Source organism: Notothenia rossii (assembly GCF_949606895.1).
Source record: "Notothenia rossii genome assembly, chromosome: 5".
Taxonomy (NCBI): Eukaryota; Metazoa; Chordata; class Actinopteri; order Perciformes; family Nototheniidae; genus Notothenia; species Notothenia rossii.
Window position 1 is genome coordinate 64,840,426 of NC_136903.1, and position 20,908 is coordinate 64,861,333.

General features: G+C 41.0%; 1 protein-coding gene and 1 long non-coding RNA gene across 2 annotated transcripts; one reads left to right on the forward strand and one right to left on the reverse strand.

Annotated features, from left to right (window-relative positions):
- Positions 1 to 1,249: 1,249 nt before the first annotated feature.
- Positions 1,250 to 6,352, forward strand: LOC307040011. The gene is made up of 4 exons (XR_013808399.1): positions 1,250 to 1,492; positions 3,271 to 4,875; positions 5,396 to 5,552; positions 5,658 to 6,352. It is a non-coding gene; the product is annotated as an uncharacterized lncRNA (long non-coding RNA).
- A 10,935-nt stretch (positions 6,353 to 17,287) lies between these two features.
- LOC307040002 (uncharacterized protein) lies at positions 17,288 to 20,670 on the reverse strand. The gene is made up of 3 exons (XM_079682500.1): positions 20,620 to 20,670; positions 19,970 to 20,064; positions 17,288 to 19,556 (listed from the first exon to the last, which is right to left on the reverse strand). Exons 2-3 carry the CDS (start codon positions 20,045 to 20,047, stop codon positions 17,595 to 17,597), a joined length of 2,040 nt encoding a protein of 679 aa, XP_079538626.1. The 5' UTR covers positions 20,048 to 20,064; positions 20,620 to 20,670; the 3' UTR covers positions 17,288 to 17,594.
- Positions 20,671 to 20,908: the final 238 nt, after the last annotated feature.

The window sequence follows — 20,908 nt, forward strand, 5'->3', positions numbered from 1 at the left end:
CGAGGCATGGTGCAGGGTGTAGGTCATCATCTCTCTCCGGTGACTCTTTGTGACAGCAAACACAAGCTTGCACCACCTCAGAGTATATGTCCACATCGCACCACCTAATTCAAACGTCAAAGCAGATAAAGAAGTGCGGGGATGATTTTGTGATATGAGGGCTGGACAGGCCTGTCAGAGCAGTAATTATTTTACACCAAGAGAAGATATGGATTTGGCCTCAGGTGTGTGTTTTCTTGTTTCTGAGGACATTTTGCGGGTAAATGTGTCACAGCAGAACTTTGCCGAGGCAGGCATATACTCATCAAAACTTTTGTGATTGCTTTGGGCCGGCAATTTCAAGACGAAGCGCGGAGGATGACTGAGTGCAGCTGACGTGGTGCTGAAATTGACATACAAAGACGTGTGTGTGTGTTTGCCTTCTCTATCTGTAGGTTTGACAGAAATTACAATATATTAGATGGAAAATAATTATTCTGGGGTGCTTTTATCAACACAGTGTCGATCAGAGGGATTTTATCTTGAAGTGTATTCATGGCAAAGTGCCCACATCACAGTAGTAAGCTGCATTTTTAAACAAAAGGTAAAAGGTAGATGAATATAATGAAATGTTTTCTCATTATTCTCTCTACTTCCTGCCACCTGCAGAATAAGATTCAGGATTTTTTTGCTTTTTACTTTCTAATATGTGATGCATTTTCTGTGGTAATTAAAATACCATTTGTCTAACTTGATGGCTTCCTCACATCGTTGCTTTTAATTGTTATTATGATTAAGCGAGTCATATTCATTAGAACACATTTCATCTCTGTTTCCATTCAGGACTGAATATGTGTTAATAGTAACTGTCAGTGATGTATTTAGATTACTTGTTGAGAGTTGTAACCCAATTGAAAATACAAATAAAGTCCTTCTTCTAAATAATTGTTAGTATTTATTTGCGAAATGCACTCAAAGTATCTATCAAAGGTACTCAATACGCAGACAAGATGGCCCCTTTTCATAGTGACATATTATCCTATATTATAGTGTTTGATTATTATCACTTATGCACTAAGATGTAGGCAGTTGGTTTACCTTCTACTCTGTTAAAGAGCAACTTCCGGGTTAAAGACACCTGTGAATAAATTTTCAAAAAAATATACAGAAATATACACTACAGTGACATCTGGCGTCGTTTTTGTAAGAAATGTTCACTTCCACATTAAAAAGCATCGGCACGTGACCTCCCGCGTGTGACGTAACATGGGGGACACAAGGGGGAGAGCGGCCGGTGTAACGTATTAATAAACATGGATCCCAATGCTAGTTTCGACACAGAAGTTGAACATGAATATTCAAATGCATATGACGGACCACAACCTTATAATTATGAGCCTGCTAGGCGTCCAAGAGACCAGGAGCAGCCAAGGATTAGAAGAAATAACGGCCATCGGAGAGAAATTGAGCTGTGGTGTGAGGAGAACCAGTGGAGAACTGGGCAGCTATCTTGGTGAGTGACCGGCGTTAGCTACAGAATGTTAACGTCACATCACAACATTGTAAAGTTAGCTATCATATATCAGGCTATAACTAAAGTAGCATTAATAATATAGTAACGTTACTGGCAGGACTGTTGATACTGATCGCGCAAGTATCAGCCGTATCTCGCGTTACCTAATGCAACTCCACACTACGGTGCTGTGTACCGGAGGAAAGACGCGATATACGGCTGATACTTGACGATCTGGCGGAGAAAGGTTGTGGAGCCTCCGTTGATATGTCGTTGTAAATGGCTTGATGGAAAGCAGGTGTGTAGTCGGGGAGGGTGCACAGCTGATTGCAGCAGGTGAGTGGAGGTTGAGCCGGGAGCCAGGAGTGACAGCCACCACGCACATACAAACAACACAGACAGGGGGAAACAAACAAACACAAAGGAGACGGCTGGAGCAGTACAGCCACCACAGCGTTACCTAATGCAACTCCACACTACGTCTTACGGTGCCGTGTACCGGAGGGGAGGGAGAGAGAGAAAGAGCAGCGAAGGGGGGGAGAGAGAGAGAAGTAATAGTTTCCTGATAAAGCTGTGGAGAGTATGTGCTGCAGGGAGGTGGATGCACAACGCATTCCAGGAACGAACGCTAGCTCCGGTCCTTTTTACTGTGGACTCGATGTCCTGACAGGCTGGTATTTGTGCAACCTGCACAAACACAATACTGCACCATGATTACAAATGGTGAAATACAATGTAAAACTACCGAAAAATACCAGCTCCTTAAAACACAACCGCTCTACTCAACGCAACTCTACTATAACCGCGGTCAGAGAGCGGAGATGTTTCCCCTTTGTTATGTAATATGACGCGTTTGAAGTATGACCTTAAAAAAAAAGCCGTTTTTAAGAGCAGAGCTCAAAATTGCTCCTTTCCCTCGGAATTCCTGCCCTTATGTCTAGTAAAACATATCAAATCCTGCATTCACTTTTTTAATTGTAATTTTCAAGCAAGTTTAAGCATAAATGTAGAGAAAATAACAACCTGCAAGATGCTCTTTAACATACTGCTGGGTAGTTTAACATGTTTTAAATCTTTATTGGCAAAGTATCTAGCAACTATAGAGAAATATATGATTTGAGCTAAATACTAATGCTACGGCAACATGTTCATATGTTTATCAGTTATAATATTTATTTGAAATGTAATGTGTTAGCATGCTAACATTTGCTCCTTATCACCAAACACATAGTACAGCAGAGTCTAATGGGAACATAATTTTGCAGGTATGCAGTGAAAAACTTCTGGGCAACTTGGAATGTTGAAAAATAAAATCACGAGATAAAAGCATATGGATCACCAGAGTCAACACCTTTCATTCCTAAGGGAACATGAATGTTTGCACCAGATTAAATGGCGATTTATCTGATAGTTGTAAAAACATTTAACTGAAAACCATATATGTCAACCTCCTGATGATACTAGAATAAAAGTCAGATCAAGACCATGACTGTCTGTACAGAATTTCACAGCAATCGATCTTATCTAACAATGGCTAAAATGCTGTCTGTGTAGACATGTAGACAATGTTCCCATACATGTGCAAGTTCCTGTATACATATCAGTAGTGATGATTTACCATGGTAAGAACAGATTTCTGGAAAAAGAAGGTTATGCACTGATAAATATGCCGATTTCAAAACAGCTTTACCTTGAAAAACGATATAAACACCTGCAGTGGATGAAATCATAATAATTTGAAGTGTATACCTGAAACCTATTTCTCTGCTTTATTTCAGATAATACTTCCAACGATGAAAGCAACATGGTTCCACGACTGCTTTCCAAAAACCGAGGATGGATGCTGAAGCACACTCTCTTCCTCTGCCTCGCTTTTCTTTATTTGCTCAACCACTGTGCAATGATTTCCTGTGCCGAGGCAGAGGCACCACACATTAAACTCTATTTCTGAGCACAGGCTTCATCCGCGCTGTGTATTGTGAAAGAATCCAATAATAAAGCCTGAAAGTGAGAGAAACCCTGCAGAGATTTAATCAGAGCCACACATTGTACTGAGCCAATGTCCATGGTACGCCATCAGCAGCCATTTTCAGAAGCCAATTTAAGAATCATCGCGTCTGGTCAGGTCTGGGGAACATTTCTTATAGTGCTAATTCAACAAAAAATCTTCTCTGACATTTGTTCTGAGATTTCAATCGGTGACCCCCGGCACATCTGCAAAGGAGCAATTCTGAAATCCCGCTGAGCAGGTCGTTAAATGGCAGTGATAGACATTTTCTACTCTTTTTCATTTCGCAAAAGTGAAGTCCTCTTTTGACCACACCGGCTGACTCCGTCTTACACTTAAAGAGCAACTTCCAGGTTAAAGACAACTGTGAGTAAATGTGTAGGAAAATGATGAATACACTACATTTTCCCAAAAATATACAGAAATATACACTACAGTGACATCTGGCGTCGTTTTTGTAAGACATTTTCACTTCTGCATAAAAAAGCCTCGGCACGTGACCTCCCGCGTGTGACGTAACATGGGGGACACAAGGGGGAGAGCGGCCGGTGTAACGTATTAATAAACATGGATCCCAATGCTAGTTTCGACACAGAAGACACAGAAGAAGTTGAACATGAATATTCAAATGCATATGACGGACCACAACCTTATAATTAGGAGCCTGCTAGGCGTCCAAGAGACCAGGAGCAGCCAAGGATTAGGAGAAATAACGGCCATCGGAGAGAAATTGAGCTGTGGTGTGAGGAGAACCAGCGGAGAACTGGGCAGCTATCTTGGTGAGTGACCGGCGTTAGCTACAGAATGTTAGCTAACGTCACATCACAACATTGTGAAGTCAGCTATGATATATCAGGCTATAACTAAAGTAGCATTGATAATATAGTAACGTTACTGGCAGGACTGTTGATACTGATCCATAACAGAAACCAGAGCTGCCAAGTCTCACCCTTTGAGAGTGAGAGTCACGCAATTTAACCTCTTCACACACCTCACGCCACAATTGCCATTTCACACACTTTTTTCCCCCTCTCACTACTTTATAATTATTTTTTGATTTAATGATATATTTCCATAACTTGTTGCTTGAGGCTTTCCGTAGTTCGAGTCAGGGACAGGGTGAGCCCGCCATATTCTGCCCCCGATTGGCTGACCGAGATATGTGATAACCAATCATCAGCCCCCAACGAAAGGCACCACGTATACAAACCAATCAGAGGCAGCTTAGGGCGGGTCATTGCATCTCTATCCAATGAAGACAACGACGATGAGAACAACACTTATGGCGGAGAAATCGAAAAGTAAACGTGAGATGTCTGTCAGCGCCTCAATAATGCTGTGACTGACATTTTCATCTGAAGCGGGAGGTTAAACGGTAGGTAACCACTTCATTTTTACAAACACAGTTTACAAATATTTTTATTTTGATGAAGTCAACCTTGGGTCTGACTACGTGAGACTGAACGTTACACAGGCTGCTGGTGAGCAGTGTGGCAGGTTGCTGCGATGGGTTTAACAACAAACAACCGTGACTAATAGCAGTGTTAGTTAAATCATCACGTATTTGCGTGTGTAAGCTAATGGATATTTGCTATGAGCTAAGGGAATTTACAGTACTGTACCTGTGCTGTTTGCATTTCTGTCAAATAAAATATTCAATCAATCAAACACTAACATGTAGCTATCTTTTGAGACTGGATCATTCATTCCTTAAATGTATACTTCGATTTCTGTCTGTTTGTCTGTTAGTTTGAAAGTCTGAAAGATGTCAGGTAGAGTCTTTGCTCTTGTCACATTTTCTTAACATTTTCTTAATAGATTGTAAAGTTTAATGACCACATCTGAAAAACAACCCGTTTCAGCTACATTACTTTACCACATTGTGTTATTTTTAGGTTTCCTAAACTTCTCCCATACAATGGACCTGACGAGCGTGACAAACTGAGGGAGGAGTTTCTGGACTACCTGTCCATGGACATTGCCATGCCCGAAGACCCAGCCACGTTCGACATTGAGAGCTTTTGGGGGAACATGGCATCAATGAAGAATAAGGTAAGAATTATTCTGCACCCTTTGAAATACCCATTGACGTAATCAACTTAATTCTATACAAAAATACTTGAGAGTAATTAGGCTTCCTATGTACATTTTTCAAAGGTGACAGATGAGCAGATTTGGGAGGCTCTCTCGTATTGCCAAGTTGGTGTTGGTACTTCCACATTCAAATGCTGAACGAGTGTTCTCTGTGGTGGGACTGAACAAAACCAAAACCCGAAACAGTTTGGCTCTTGATGGAACTCATCCATATCATCCATCATGACTGTGAAGATGGCAAACCTTGAGCCACAGTGTTTCAAATGGGAGCCCCCTCCCTCCGTCATCAAGGCATCAAAATCTGCCACAAACACCTACAACATGAGACATGTCATGTAAACCAAAAAACACAAACAAAGACATGCACTTTTATTTTTGTATAATATATATTATATATATATTATTCTGGTTCTAATTTTGTTATACTTAAAAAAAAATTGCATTAAAGGAAAAGTCTGCTATTGTTTCTTAAAAGGCTGCTATGTGTTCTTTATATTGACATTTTATAAATAAATGTATTTTATTTGTCAAACTTTTTCTTGTTACAATTGTTTTCATTTGTACTTGTGCTCGTCAATTATTAACACTATATAAGCATGAGGAGGCCGACAGTGCAGGGAGAGCAGCTGGCATGGGGGTGAAGACATCACAACAGTCTTAATGTTAATTTAAATTGAGATATTCCTCTAAATCGACGTTAAAAAAGGCCACATTTTTTTCGCCGCCGAACGCATCTTCCCCCGAAAGTCTCACTCCTACTTTTTACTGAAACTTGGCAGCCCTGCAGAAACTAATACAAAAGTATCAGCCGTATCTCGCGTTACCTAATGCAACTCCACACTACGGTGCTGTGTACCGGAGGAGAGACGCGATATACGGCTGATACTTGACGATCTGGCGGAGAAAGGTTGTGGAGCCTCCGTTAATATGCCGTTGTAAATGGCTTGATGGAAAGCAGGTGTGTAGTCGGGGAGGGTGCACGGCTGATTGCAGCAGGTGAGTGGAGGTTGAGCCGGGAGCCAGGAGTGACAGCCACCACGCCCACACAAACAAGACAGACAGGGGGAAACAAACAAACACAAAGGAGACGGCTGGAGCAGTACAGCCACCACAGCGTTACCTAATGCAACTCCACACTACGTCTTACGGTGCCGTGTACCGGAGGGGAGAGAGAGAGAGCAGCGAAGGGGGGCGAGAGAGATGTAATACGGTTTCCTTATAAAGCTGTGGAGAGTATGTGCTGCAGGGAGGTGGATACACAACGCACCCAGGAACGAACGCTAGCTCCGGTCCTTTTTACTGTGGACTCGATGTCCTGAGAGGCTGGTATTTGTGCAACCTGCACAAACACAATACTGCACCATGATTACAAATGGTGAAATACAATGTAAAACTACCGAAAAATACCAGCTCACTAAAACACAACTGCTCAACTCAACGCAACTACTAACTATATCCGCGGTCAGAGAGCGGAGATGTTTACCCTTTTTGACGTATGACCTTAAAAAAAACCGTTTTTAAGAGCAGAGCTCAAAATTGCTCCTTTCCCTCTGAATTCCTGCCCTTATGCCTCGTAAAACATATCAAATCCTACATTCACTTTTTTAATTGTAATTTTCAAGCAAGTTTAAGCATAAATGTAGAAAAAAAACAAACCTGCAAGATTCTCTTTAAGAACCCAATTTCCTATTTCACCACATTAATTTGCAGCCCCAGGGAAAGGCTTCTATTCCTGCTGAATATTTACACATGCAGTATCTTCCTCTGACAAGAAAATGCCAATTTACGTGGCACAGAAAATTGCTTTTATCCATTAAGCCAGATGCAAATTAATTCCAGTAAAGAAGGTCAAACATATTCAAGATTTACCAAGCCCTCTTTAATAAAAAGGGCCATCAAAATATGGAAGGTCTTTTTTAAATATCATCCAAACTGCCTTGAAACACATTTCAATAGCCTTTGATTTGCCTGGTAACAAAATGTGGGATCTATTACATTCACTTTCAATTGATAACATTTAATTTGTCTGCTTCAAAACCCCTCGGCTTGACATTTTTCTGTAGATTTCATGCATGGGCTCAAATGTGTGCAGTGGGAAGGTTACCAGAGCGATTTGGCTTAAAGAGCGCATCCTGCTCCACAGGAAGTGGGGAAATGCTGAGTAGGCTGATCAAGTTCCTCCCACCTGTTCACAGAGGGATGACCTCCAGGAACAGGTAGACGTCCCAGCAGGAAAGTTCCTGCTCCAGCCAAGTAGCTGATGCACATACATACATATAGTGATGAAGCCCTGAACTGAGGGAAGGAAAGAGGAGCGAGCTAAACCCAACATTTAAATGAGAGGCAAAGACGTGAGGTGTATAGAAAACACCCAGAAACTTTGGATATACAAGTTGCCATCTGGTATTCATACAAAGAATAGTTAAAAAAGTTATTGAGGTTTGTCAAATGATCTTTATTGCTTTAATAAATAGCCCGGGTTACTTTGAAAAAGAGAATGTGCAGACAGGTCTATATTTCTGTTGGCTTGTATATTAACACACAGATTTGTATGAGCTGTTTGATATTTGAAACATTGTTAATATGAACTTCTTATTTGTGTCACTCCACCAGGGTGTGTGTGTGTACTGGATGTGTGCGTATGGGTGTAGGTTTACGTTTTTGTGAATAGATTTCGTCTAGTTTAAAGGTCCCCTATATTGTTTTTCATCAATATATTATAGGTTTCAGATATATACAAAACATGTCTCTGAAGGGTTTGGCTCCAAATACCAAACAGATCATGCATTGCAGCATCCCATAATCCCCTCTGTTTCAAAAGTGCTGATTCTCTGTCTGTTACTTTAGATGAAAATAAGGAGCCACTCCCCACGCCCCTCTGAGAGATATTTGGTTAAAAAAAACACAATGGTGCTCTAGGAGGAGATTTAGGTGATAAGGGGGGGGGGGGTTACCTTGGTTGATTATTGGTTAATGGCTAGACAACCCAAAAAACCATTATGACATCATAAAGTGGCCAAAATCTGATCAGCTCATGTTCGGACAGGTTTTTATGATCAGGACAAAAAGAGAGATAATCTTTTTCCCTGAAACTTTCAGAATCTCTTAATACAGAGTGGACACATGTTTATGTATAAAATACATGAGAAAGTTGATTTTGCATAATAGGTGATATTTAATGGTTGTTATTAAAAAAAAATGTAATTTAAAATATACATACATTATAACAAGTTGTCACATCACTATGAATTAGGGTGCTTATTTTCATTGCTGATTATTCTGTTGTTTATTTGATTGAAAACCAACAGGGAAGAAAAGAGAATGTAGGAGCCATTCATGTTTATTGTCGATAAGTATTATTATTTTGTTTAGATTTATCATGCAATATTATTCTGAACGCTTGGTGGCGGGGATTAGCTGCGAAGGCTGAATAAAGAGGGTCATACACTGAAAAAACTAAAATGTAGACTTTAATTAAATGTATTATGTCAACAGATTTCACACAACTTTATTTATTAAATTCAGGATTGATAAAGTAACTGTTGAGACAAGATATCACGGTAAGACGTTGAGCATTTGAATGAACATAGTATATACACACTTGGATTTTTAAATGTTACATAAGTGTGCAGATGTGAGTGTAAGTTAAAGTCAGTGCAGGTTTTACGTATGTACAGTCACTATTAGTGGGTTACTTTCTGTCCGGGATCATGGTGAAAAATATGATTGTGTTTTGATCTCCGGAGACTTTAATGTCCATGTTTGTTGCGAGTCCAAACCTCTGGTTAGGGACTTTTTAAATCTCCTTGATTCTTTTGGTCTCGTTCAGTCCGTGGCTGGCCCAACACACGAAAAAGGACACACTTTGGACTTAGTATTATCGTTTGGACTGTCTGTATCTGTTGATGAAATATGTGCAGCAACGCGTATCTCAGACCATTTACCGGTTCTGTTTACAACCTCGATCCCTTCCGCAGGAGTCGAATCACGTGCCCCTGCGCGTCGTCTGCGTTCAATTAACCCCTTGACTGCCTCACAGTTCTCTGATGTTTTTAATGCTTCTCCGATCTGTAAATTAGAGGTGAACTGTGTTTTTAGTGCTGATGAGCTTATCTCCATGTTTGACTCGACATGTACCCTAATACTGGATTCTGTTGCTCCTTTTAAGCTTAGAAGCACCAAAGTTATCTCAGAGCCGTGGCTCAATGACTGTACTCGTGCTCACAGACGTGCTTGCAGGCGTGCAGAGAGAAAATGGAAAAAGGATAAACTCCATGTCTCCTTAGAAATCCTTCGTGCTTGCCTCTCCGACTACCAGACAGCAGTCAAAGCTGCCAAAACGGAGCACATTTCTCTGTTAATCTCCAAAAACAGCCATAAACCTCAGGTTCTTTTTAATGTCCTTAACTCGATCATTAATCCCTGTGATGTTTCTCCAATTGTGCCATCGACTACTCTCTGTGATAAGTTTCTTACATTTTTTATTGAAAAAGTATCTGCTCTTAGACTAGCCCACACTAGTGCTACCCCAGATCCTGCTCCTTTTCTGTGCCCTGCTGTCCTCGACCACTTTGAGCCTGTATCCCTCTCTTCTCTCTCGGATGTAGTCATGCACCTGCAGCCGACAAACTGCACCTCAGACAGCATTCCCTCTCGCCTTCTCAGAGATGTTTTCGAATCAGTTGGAGCAAGTGTTTTATTACTTATAAATAGTGTTGGGTGTAACGCGTTACAAAAGTAACGGAGTTACAGTAATATATTACTTTTTGCTGTAACGAAGTAATGTAACGCATTACTAATGAAATGTGGGTAATATATTACCCGTTACAATGCTCTGTAACGCAGTTATAACACATTTTAACCCGAAATTAAATGGTGTTTTGTTTTTTAAGAATGTACTAACATAGCGGGACATTCCGACACCGGACAAATTGTGCGGGTAGATTAGTGAACCTGGTGTTTACCCTTCACGCTTCGCGTCGAGATCTTCGGGGAAGTTGAACGTTATGCAACCATTCAAAAAAGAGAACGTAGCGAAAAATACAAACAACAAATTGTGTCAGGTGCGCGTGACCTGCTCCGCTGCGCGTGCATCATTTCCAAAGTGCTTCCACAGCAGTGACACACATCTGATCTGTGGATAATCATTTATACGAAAATGGTTAAAGCAACCATCATTAAACGCCAGCAACACTGCATCTACTGCAGACAGTAGCAACAGGTCAGATGCGGACATCACGTTACCCTCCGTTGTGGACACTAGCTTACTCCCGCCTGACTCGCCGGCCCCGGAGCAGCAGTCTTCGTCGCCCGAAACTACGCCGCCCCTCTGCGGCCCGCAGGTGCCAGGTATATCTAAACAACTACCTGCCTGTACAGTGGGGTAAGGCGGTCATTTTGCAGCTTGTGGTATAAAAATAGACAATGGCTAGAATATTCATGTGAAAATAGTACCATATTCTGACATGCCTGTAGAAATGTTGGGTCAAAAATAATGCATACAATAGCAGAGATGCGTTCACCACGAATGGCTACAAAGATATCTCATATCCCAAGCTTATTATCAACGAGCTGATGTTGCAGCTGAAATGTTCTCCAGGTCACAAAGTCAACCTCACATGATGATGTGATACCAGTTTTCAAGCACAGTAAATATTCTCTTCCCAGCGTATAAAATGGGACCAAGGTGATGATGTAGTAGGCTACATGGTTTTAATAATACTTTTGCCTTTCAATGTTTGCCATTTCAAACCATGAGCATGGTTTAAATAATATTTGCCTTGATTTACAATATGTTAACCTTCATTATAGTCCTTGACAGCGGTCTGTACTGCTGTATTAACAACGTGTCACATGTTAAGAATTGACAATCAGAATCGAGTATTCAACTAAGCCGTGTAATACAAGTTGTTAGTAGCCTTAAGGGCCTACACAGTTGTTATAATATACCACATTGCCCTTCACTGGATGCATAATGAGCTGCACTAAACTACATTTTAGCATTTAAAATAGATAGCTATTCTTTTGCGGTTATTTTGGTGAAAGTAACTAAAAAGTAACTAAAGTAGTGTAACTCATTACATTTCAGAGACAGTAATATTGTAATGTAACTTATTACTTTCAAAAGAGAGTAATAAGTAATATGTAATATATTACATTTTGGAAGTAACTTGCCCAACACTGCTTATAAATACCTCTCTTAGCTCAGGATGTGTCCCAGCTGTCTTCAAACATGCCGTGGTTAAGCCACTACTTAAAAAGAAAAATCTCGACCCTTCCATTCTCGCAAATTTTAGGCCCATCTCCCAGCTACCTTTTTTATCTAAAGCCCTGGAGCGAGTAGTCTACGCCCAGCTGCAGTCTTTTTTAACAATACATGGCATCCATGAAAAGTTTCAGTCTGGCTTCAAACCCATGCACAGCACTGAAACAGCCCTTTTAAGAGTTTTTAATGATCTGCTCCTAGCCGCCGACTCAGGTAGCCCAGCCAGCTGTCCTGGTGCTGTTGGACCTGACAGCTGCCTTCGAAACTGTGGACCATAGCATCCTGTTGTCGCGGCTCGAACAGTCTGCAGGCATCACAGGCTCTGCCCTTGCATGGTTCAGGTCCTACCTGACAGACCGTAGCTTCTCTTTGCAGCTAGGTGCCTTCTCCTCTGCCAAAGCCCCTCTTACTTGTGGGGTTCCCCAAGGCTCGATTCTGGGCCCCATCCTTTTTCTACTGTACATACTGCCCCTAGGTTCAATTCTCACAAAACACAACATCCCCTTCCACCGCTACGCCGACGATGTACAGATCTATCTGCCACTCAATTCAAATGACAACTCATTACGGCTATTGATGAACTGCTTAGCAGAGATCAAATCCTGGCTGAGCCAAAATGTCCTCAACCTCAATGAGAGCAAGACTGAGGTTATCTTTTTTGGACCCCAACCTCCCAGGTGGATATTCTGGGCTCCCTCAAAAATAATATCCTCCCCTCTGTCACGAACCTTGGAGTGACCTTCAATAGCGCTTTTAAATTTGAAAAGCAGGTCAGCAGCGTAGTCAAAACCTGCTTTTGTAAAATACGACTATTGGCCAAGACCAAGTCGTTTTTATCTTTTAAAGACCAGGAAAGGGTTATTAACGCCTTTTGTTACCTTAAGGTTGGACTACTGCAACGCTCTGTACGTGGGTATGGACCAGGCGTCAATTAAACGCCTGCAGCTAGTGCAGAACGCAGCTGCACGTCTACTCACTGGCCACAAAAAGCGTGACCACATCACCCCAATTCTGGCCTCACTGCACTGGCTTCCAATTCGGTTCAGAATTGATTGAATTTCAATCAATAGAATTGATTGAAACTCCTTTTATTTGTTTTTAAAGCACTAAATGGGCTGGCTCCGGCCTATATAGCTGAACTCCTCCAGCGCTACACCCCAGCCAGAGCTTTAAGGTCTGCTGACCAGCTGCTGCTTGTAGTGCCCAAGACCAGGCTCAAAACCCGAGGGCACAGAGCCTTCGCAGCAGCTGGCTCTAGGCTCTGGAACACTCTGCCCCTCCATGTGAGGTCGGCCCAGACCCTAGGGGTTTTTAAATCTACACTTAAAACACACTTGGCCTGGCCTTGGCCCAGGCCTTTTAGTCAGAGCGGAGCACGATTCCTGACTTTTCCCTGTCTATTCTATATATCTGTTGTAATTTATTGTCTTTTATTATGAATGTAGTCATGTGTTTTTAAGTGATTGTAGTATTTATTACATGTACAGCACTTTGGCCCGACCAAAAATCGCTTTTAAATGTGCTTTATAAATAAACTTTGATTTGATTTGATTTACAGGGTTTAGCCCTTGGTTGTGCAGCCTGATGGCTACAGGCACAAAGGTGGAGGGATGAGTCTCTGGCTGAACGTACTACTCATCCTCACTAGCTCTGCATGGAGGGGTTCTCCAGGATACAGTCCTCCTCGTCCTCCCTTCCGCCACCTCCTCCAGATTGTCCAGTTGTACTCTAACTACAGAGCTAGCCTTCCTCACCAGCTTACAAGACTCAGATGCCGACTACGAGAGGCAACAGAAGTTCAGCTTTTGAAATCGAAACTTGGTATTGTTCAACCTCTGAAACCAACATCAAACTCAACTGCAACCAACACCCGGAAATCTTCTGTTTGTGATCACTTTCACCACTTTCCTTTGTACTGTATTTATGGAATTTGCAGAGAGGACAGTTGGAGATGTACATTCCCATTTTAGAGAATACATCAACATTTGAAGCCAATAAACTTCTCTAAGACAAAGTTATGGCTCATGTGGAAAGTGATCAGAAAACATGAATGCTTAGTGACTCTGAATGTAGCTGGAAGCAGTTAGATGACATTAATATCAACATAATTCCACTGGTGCTGCACATACAATAACTGCCTCCTTGTACTGGGTTGGTTAAATGCAGAGTCTAAACTCCACTGTGTATGCGATGCTGCCTTTCATCAAAAGTGGATTTAATTATGAATACTCGATTCCCATTACAAAATTCTGCTAAATTATGTCAATATTTACAGTATTGGTTTGTCTCATTATAAGCGCTTGAATAAATAGGGAGGCACAATATGTCAGCAAATGTCAGCTGATGAAAATGCATGACGGATGGGAGCAACCCAGTATCACGGCAAGACGTTCACTTCCCTTATTTTTCATTTCCTCGCTCCTCTGTCTCACCGGAAGTTGATTTGTCTGCGCCATCTTGAGTAGCGTCCCAATGGCCTTATTTTTGCCGGAAGACCGAGGAGCGATAATGGAGGAGCTATAATCGAGGAACCACCAGACCATCCTTCGATTAAATCCTCAGACACTCGCCCCGCCCCCTTACTGTGTATCGCTCACTGATTGGACGATACAGTGCATGCACTGATCTGATGCTTCTTGACATGAGAGCAGTTTCCCAGCAGAGTGAAGAAAATACATGAACCTCACGGGAGTCACTCCTCAGTTTATACAGTGTTTTGTTTCAATTCATGTATAATTTAGTTACAAATATGTGATATATCTACGGAAGAGGATTAGGGCCACATGAATACTTTTTTTGGGAGGATTTGAAAAAAAATTGGGAGGATTTGAATTTTTTTTTTTTTTTTTTTGAGAAAAAAGTCAGAATTCTACGGAGCCCTGGAGGGTTCATAGAGAGAAAAATAAATAAAACGTGGCCACGTTTTACTAAAGCGTGCGCACGAGTTACTAAAGCGTGCGCACGAGTTACTAAAGCGTGCGCACGAGTTATTAAAGCGTGTGCACGCTTTAGTAACTCGTGCGCACGCTTTAGTAACTCGTGCGCACGCTTTAGTAAAACGTGCGCACGCTTTAATAACTCGTGCGCACGCTTTAATAACTCGTGCGCACGCTTTAATAACTCGTGCGCACGCTTTAATAACTCGTGCGCACGAGATAGTTAGGTATATAATGTAGCCTACAGCACAACAGACGAGCCTTTCTCCCCGAAGCATGAAGAGGAGTTCACCTGCTTGCTGACCTGGCAAAGCGGTTAGGGTTAGGTCAATGGTTGTAGCTATGGATAGAGACGCTTTAATTAAGCTTTACTTTGGACTTGGGATGAGTTATCAAGACATCCTGACAACACTTGCTTTGCAAGGGATAATTGTTAGTAAAAGTACATTAAGGAGAATATTGAGAGCGTGTGGATTAAATCGTCGGAAATATGCTGATTTGGAAGTTGCTATCGACTATATAGTTGGTCAATTGGGAGGCCCTGGACAACTTCATGGATATCGCTGGATGTATGCAAAGCTTTTGGAGCGAGGTATCCGCATCCGGAAAGAAGACGTCAGGATCCTTCTTTCTCTGCTCGACCCAGTCAACTCTCAAGCTCGCCTGAAAAGACGTCTCAGCCGGAGAAAGTATTTTTCACAAGGGCCTAATTTCATATGGCACGTAGATGGCTACGACAAACTCAAGCCCTATGGAATATGCATTAATGGATGCATAGACGGATATTCCCGTAGGATTATCTGGCTAAAAGCAGCTTTCACCAACAGCGACCCAAAAGTAATTGGAAGCTACTTTGTCAAAGCAATAGAGAATGTCGGAGGTTACCCAAGGCTTTTACGCACTTACATGGGCACAGAGAATGTGCTGTGTTAGAAATTAAAATCAATGTTTTGATGGTATAATGTAGCTTAAACATACCGTCAGTTTAAACGCTCTTTTATACTGAAAAACCAGAAATTCTTGTGCACAAGCAGTTAAGCTTTTATTCTGAAAATCCTGAAGTAAAAACCCTACCTAACTGTGGAAATACTCCACTATATCCTACATTTAAAACCTTACATATTTAAAAGTATTTAAGTATGATCAGCTAAATGTAAATAACAGTATGAATAGTAAAAGTAGTCACCGTGCAGTAAAATGTTCCCTGTCAGTGTTTTATTATTATATATGATGTTTCAGGATTAATATTACTGCTGAATTAATGTTGCATTTTACTGCTGTTTAAGGCTGTGCTAATTTTAACTCCTTTATATACTTTTGGATAGTTTAGGATATACACATTTATATATATATGTATATATGGTAAATGTATCTAGCAATGTGTGACATGTATTGTAAACATTAATTCACCTTTGATATCTCATGTAAAGTCATATACAGTGAACAGAAAATGTATCTTACTTTAATGATAAATCTTTATTCCATGTGCTTCACATAATAATCGTCTTTTATTGTGTGGAACAAACAAACAAAGAAAGGGATCATTACTGACCTTGCAGTGAAGTAGTATTTGATAACAATGTAACAATGTTACATGATTGACAAATAAAAATAAGAAAACCAACACAAATACAAAAGGGAGTGCTTTTTTTAATCTTATTTGAACATTAAGCCCTACTTAGGCAAACTTGAATGTCACCAATAAACAGGCACTGACATAAGAACTTGAGTAAACGTTGAGGTTTTAAACGTTCCCCCATAAACTAAATGTTTACCTTGCTCAAAATACATTCATGCTAAACAGAAAGACCAGATTAGTCAAATGAATAGACTCTTAAAATAGGACCTGTGTACAACAGGAACAGGAACAACAATTAACACATTGGAGTAAAATATTCTATAAAAACAAAAACATCCTTCAATAGTTATTCTGCCCTTTGGAATCACTCTATTCCAATTCAACATGTTGATAGTACAGATTTGAACAACAATCATGTCATGCAGTGCAAGGATTTTCAAATGAAGGCAAAACATAATATGCAAATCCCTAACAATTAACCATAAATGCATATTTACTTAGCTCAGCTTATGCTTTTGCATAGAGCTATCTAGTAGCTGTTGTGTGCCTATTGAACACAATCATTGGCTCCTGTGTATCAGAACATGTATCTTCTTTGATATCATAACATAACTTCTACTGTGACTATGAGTAAAGATGTATAGAGAACCGCAGTGACGCATCATAAAATCCGGAAGTAAGCTGCGCATGGGTTCCTTCGACAAAAATGCAATGCAATTTCTCCATAGGATTTTGGAAAATAGCTCAAAATAAGGTCTGTGGTTGAAACACATTTAAGAGACGGATCACGTTTTGTTCAGCCGGATAATCTCCACATGTCTACCCTACTTTTATAATTTTCGAATCGATACATTTATGATCGATACATTTATGATTCGAAAATTATAAGAGATGGGTAGACATGTGGAGATTATCCAACTAAACAAAACGTGATCCGTCTCTTCAATGTGTGTCAACCACAGACCTTATTTCGAGCTATTTTCCAAAATCCTATGGAGAAATTGCATTGCATTTTTGTCGAAGGAACCGGAAGAAGTTATTAGAAATTAAAGTTTCAAAGTGCATATATAAACGTAGCGCCTAGCTAAGAAAAAATGTTAAATGCTGAAAGAAAGCCTTTTACACCTTGAAAATTATCTCCTGTCTTTAAATGTTCCTTTCAAAACCATAACTGCAGTAGAAATTGTGGGTGCAACCTATAGACGCTATCTCCTTCTTGTCTAGATGATATCCATCACCCACACAGAGCTTGTAAGTACACTATTAAAATCACTGCGGAGGTCTGGATAATTGTGGTACCCTACAGGTAGTTTTAAAAGGCAGCCACATGTGTGAGATTGTGGTCTTCGCTCGAAGTTCGAGGTTTCGATGAATTGTATCTTAATAGTTTGTTCCATTAAATTGGAACCAGTGCAGAAGCGGAGGAAAAGCTGAAGGGTGCTCAGATCAACTTCACCTACATATCTCTTCAGGTAGCGGGCAACTGCAGTCTGGGGTGGAGTCATCTCATCTGGGAACTGAAGGAGCTCCTTCACTGCTTTTCCAGTTGGTGTTTTCTGCTGTATAACATCATTCAGGGCATCTTGTGGCAACACACTTGCTAAGTGCACCACAATGGGACGCCAACACTTGATTACATACATTGGTGCCTGTATGAGAGCCTTGTGTCCCATCTGTGAAAGCAGTGGGATCAGATTGTCCTTGGTAGGAACCTGCTGGCACTCATGTGCTTCAAGGGCATCAAACAGTGCATCAGTGTCAACAGAGTTGAAGTCTTCCAAAGTCTTAACAAGGACCTCTCTCTCCTGTTCAGACACGTACTGCAAAAAGGTGTCCTTTAAGCTACTGGTGGATGTGGCGTACAGTGCCTCTTCAAGGAATGGTACTGCCAGTTTCACTGGGAAATAGCGAGCAATCCTCCACCCTACTACTAAGATTCTGGCAATTGCCTGCCACTCTTCAGACTGATAATCATGCCTAATAAAGGGAACTTTTACATTCCCTCCCAAGGTGCATCTTTCATAAAAGTCTGTCCAAAATTCAGTTAAGCAGTCCCGGGTCACACCACTTCCCTCTCCTTCTTCAAGTTTACCATTGGGTAGACGCATCTTTATAAACACCTCAGTGTTTAAAATGTCTGGGTTTGTGAAGGCTTTGATAAGGTCAGTGAGACAATGCCCCCTCCTGATAATCAGTGTAACAGGAGCAGGTTCATCCATTGTCTGGTCATTCCATGGCTCTGTAACAAGAGCAGGTTGCGGTTCGCCAAATCCATGTGGTGGCTGGTCATTCCACGGAGCAGGTTGCGGGTCGCCCAATCCATGTGGTGGCTGGTCATTCCACTGAGCAGGTTGCGGGTCGCCCAATCCATGTGGTGGCTGGTCATTCCACTGAGCAGGTTGCGGGTCGCCCAATCCATGTGGTGGCTGGTCATTCCACGGTAGTGTGTCATCTAACTGCACACCATCATTTGCCATAGCCCCAATAATAATCTCAGGATCGATCTCTTGATGAACCATGTCATCGATCCCCTGTACATCAGTTGAATAATGTGGCTCACTTCCAGTAAGATCTACAACTGGGGTTGAGGTTAACTGCATCTCTGCCTCCTCTTCATCTGAGGACAGCTCCACTTTCCTTATTTTGGTACGAAGGTACAATCTAAGGATTTTTACTCTGCTTTCTTCATACAAGTCATCCACAGTGCTAGAACTGCTGACCTGTACCTGAGAAGATTCAATTTCAGTTGAATAATATGAGAGCTTTCTCTTTCCCTTTGAAAAACCATCGGGGAAAAACAAGTTTTCAGCCATTTCTTTGATTTCCACTAATGTTTTGTCCTTGCTGATGATCAGGTGTCTGGTTCCTCCACCATTGATTGCCTTCACTTGTTTGTACCGTTTCTGCTTTCCATCGAAATCCATCCATCCAAGTTCAACCCGTCTCTCTTGCTTTTTAGCACTTGTATTTCCTGCCCATGGCTTTCTTTTTGCAGGTACTGGTGCCTCACCAGAGACCAATCTCTGTCGCAGCCTTGTGAGCATTGTGTCTTTCCTGCTCTTTGTGTCAAGCGATGAATTGTTATGCCGGCAGAAGGCAACAGTAGCTATTCTATCTCCAGCTTTAGGGATGTACTTTGCCAGGTCAGCATCCGTCATTGCAGGTATTACTGATGCATCAATCTGGAGAAAAAAACCAAAAACAATCGTTGGGAGCATGATTATAATTACATATTAATGTGCCGAAATAAATAATAGAATTATGAATGACTTGACTCTTAAAACCATTGAGCCACATTAGTTCAAATTCACTTTCAATTGGGAATACTCTCCTAAAATGTTCAACATCTTACCAATTTTATTTGTATTGCCAAATTTCCAACAATCTGTTATTCAATCCCTGCTAAAATAATTTCATTAAAAAAGAAAATCCATTTGGATTTTTGTAAGCAACACTAACCCTCACTGTGGCCAAAATGTGTGCTTTCTGGATTCAACAAAAATATTGATTGTCAGTTCTTTGACTTGTTCTTCATCTCATGGAAAGGTAGTACGCAATTCACACTTTACATTCGTACATATGTAAAGTGGCTTACCTTTTCATTTTCCAGCTTTTGGATAAATTCCTCAGAAATGTTCCGCTTAATTAACAAACCCCTCAGCTCAGCATCCATTGTTTCAACTGTCTGCTCTGGAAAGAGGATTAAACAAAGTATAAATTGCAAACATTCACAACGTTTACGATTGCAAAGAACTGTGGATTTGTAAAGTATGTTATGGTGACATTGTAAATCCATTGAAAAAACTTGATGTAATGATAGATGTTTATGCATAGTTACAATGCATATATGTTACCACTAGGTGGCAGTATAACATATATTGACATATAGAAGTGAGTAGAACAAGATGTAACTTGGTACTGCTTGTTGGCTAATAAAGTGGCTAGTGAAGCTAGTCTAAAGATTCAAGACCGTGTGTTATTTATAACAAATAAGAACATTACACTTGATGCACAATCAAAAGTGTTTTTATCACTACATCCACGAACAGTTGGTTGAAAAACTAGTGTTGACACCATTTATCCTAGCTGCTAGTGCTACCGGTATTAGCTTGTTAAACTTAGCAAGTTGGCTATGTCGGTCGGCTGCTTAATAAATAGCCAGCACAACTAACAGGTAGATGGCCAAATACACAGTTAAGCTAGCAATTCATGTTTAATAGCAAGCTAATAATCAACTTAACTTACCGATCAAGCAGGTGAACTCCTCTTCATGCTTCGGGGAGAAAGGCTGGTCTGTTGTGCTGTAGGCTACATTATATACCTAACTATCTTGTGCGCACGAGTTATTAAAGCGTGCGCACAAGTTATTAAAGCGTGCGCACGAGTTATTAAAGCGTGCGCACGAGTTATTAAAGCGTGCGCACGTTTTACTAAAGCGTGCGCACGAGTTACTAAAGCGTGCGCACGAGTTATTAAAGCGTGCGCACGAGTTATTAAAGCGTGCGCACGAGTTATTAAAGCGTGCGCACGAGTT

What these genes read in the sequence shown, in the direction of transcription:
- LOC307040002 (XM_079682500.1), bottom strand. Translation starts at nt 20,047, where the DNA reads ATGGATGCTGAGCTGAGGGGTTTGTTAATTAAGCGGAACATTTCTGAG. An exon ending in AAAAGCTGGAAAATGAAAAG is followed by an intron (nt 19,557 to 19,969) that starts GTAAGCCACTTT and finishes TTTTTTCTCCAG; the next exon opens with ATTGATGCATCAGTAATACC.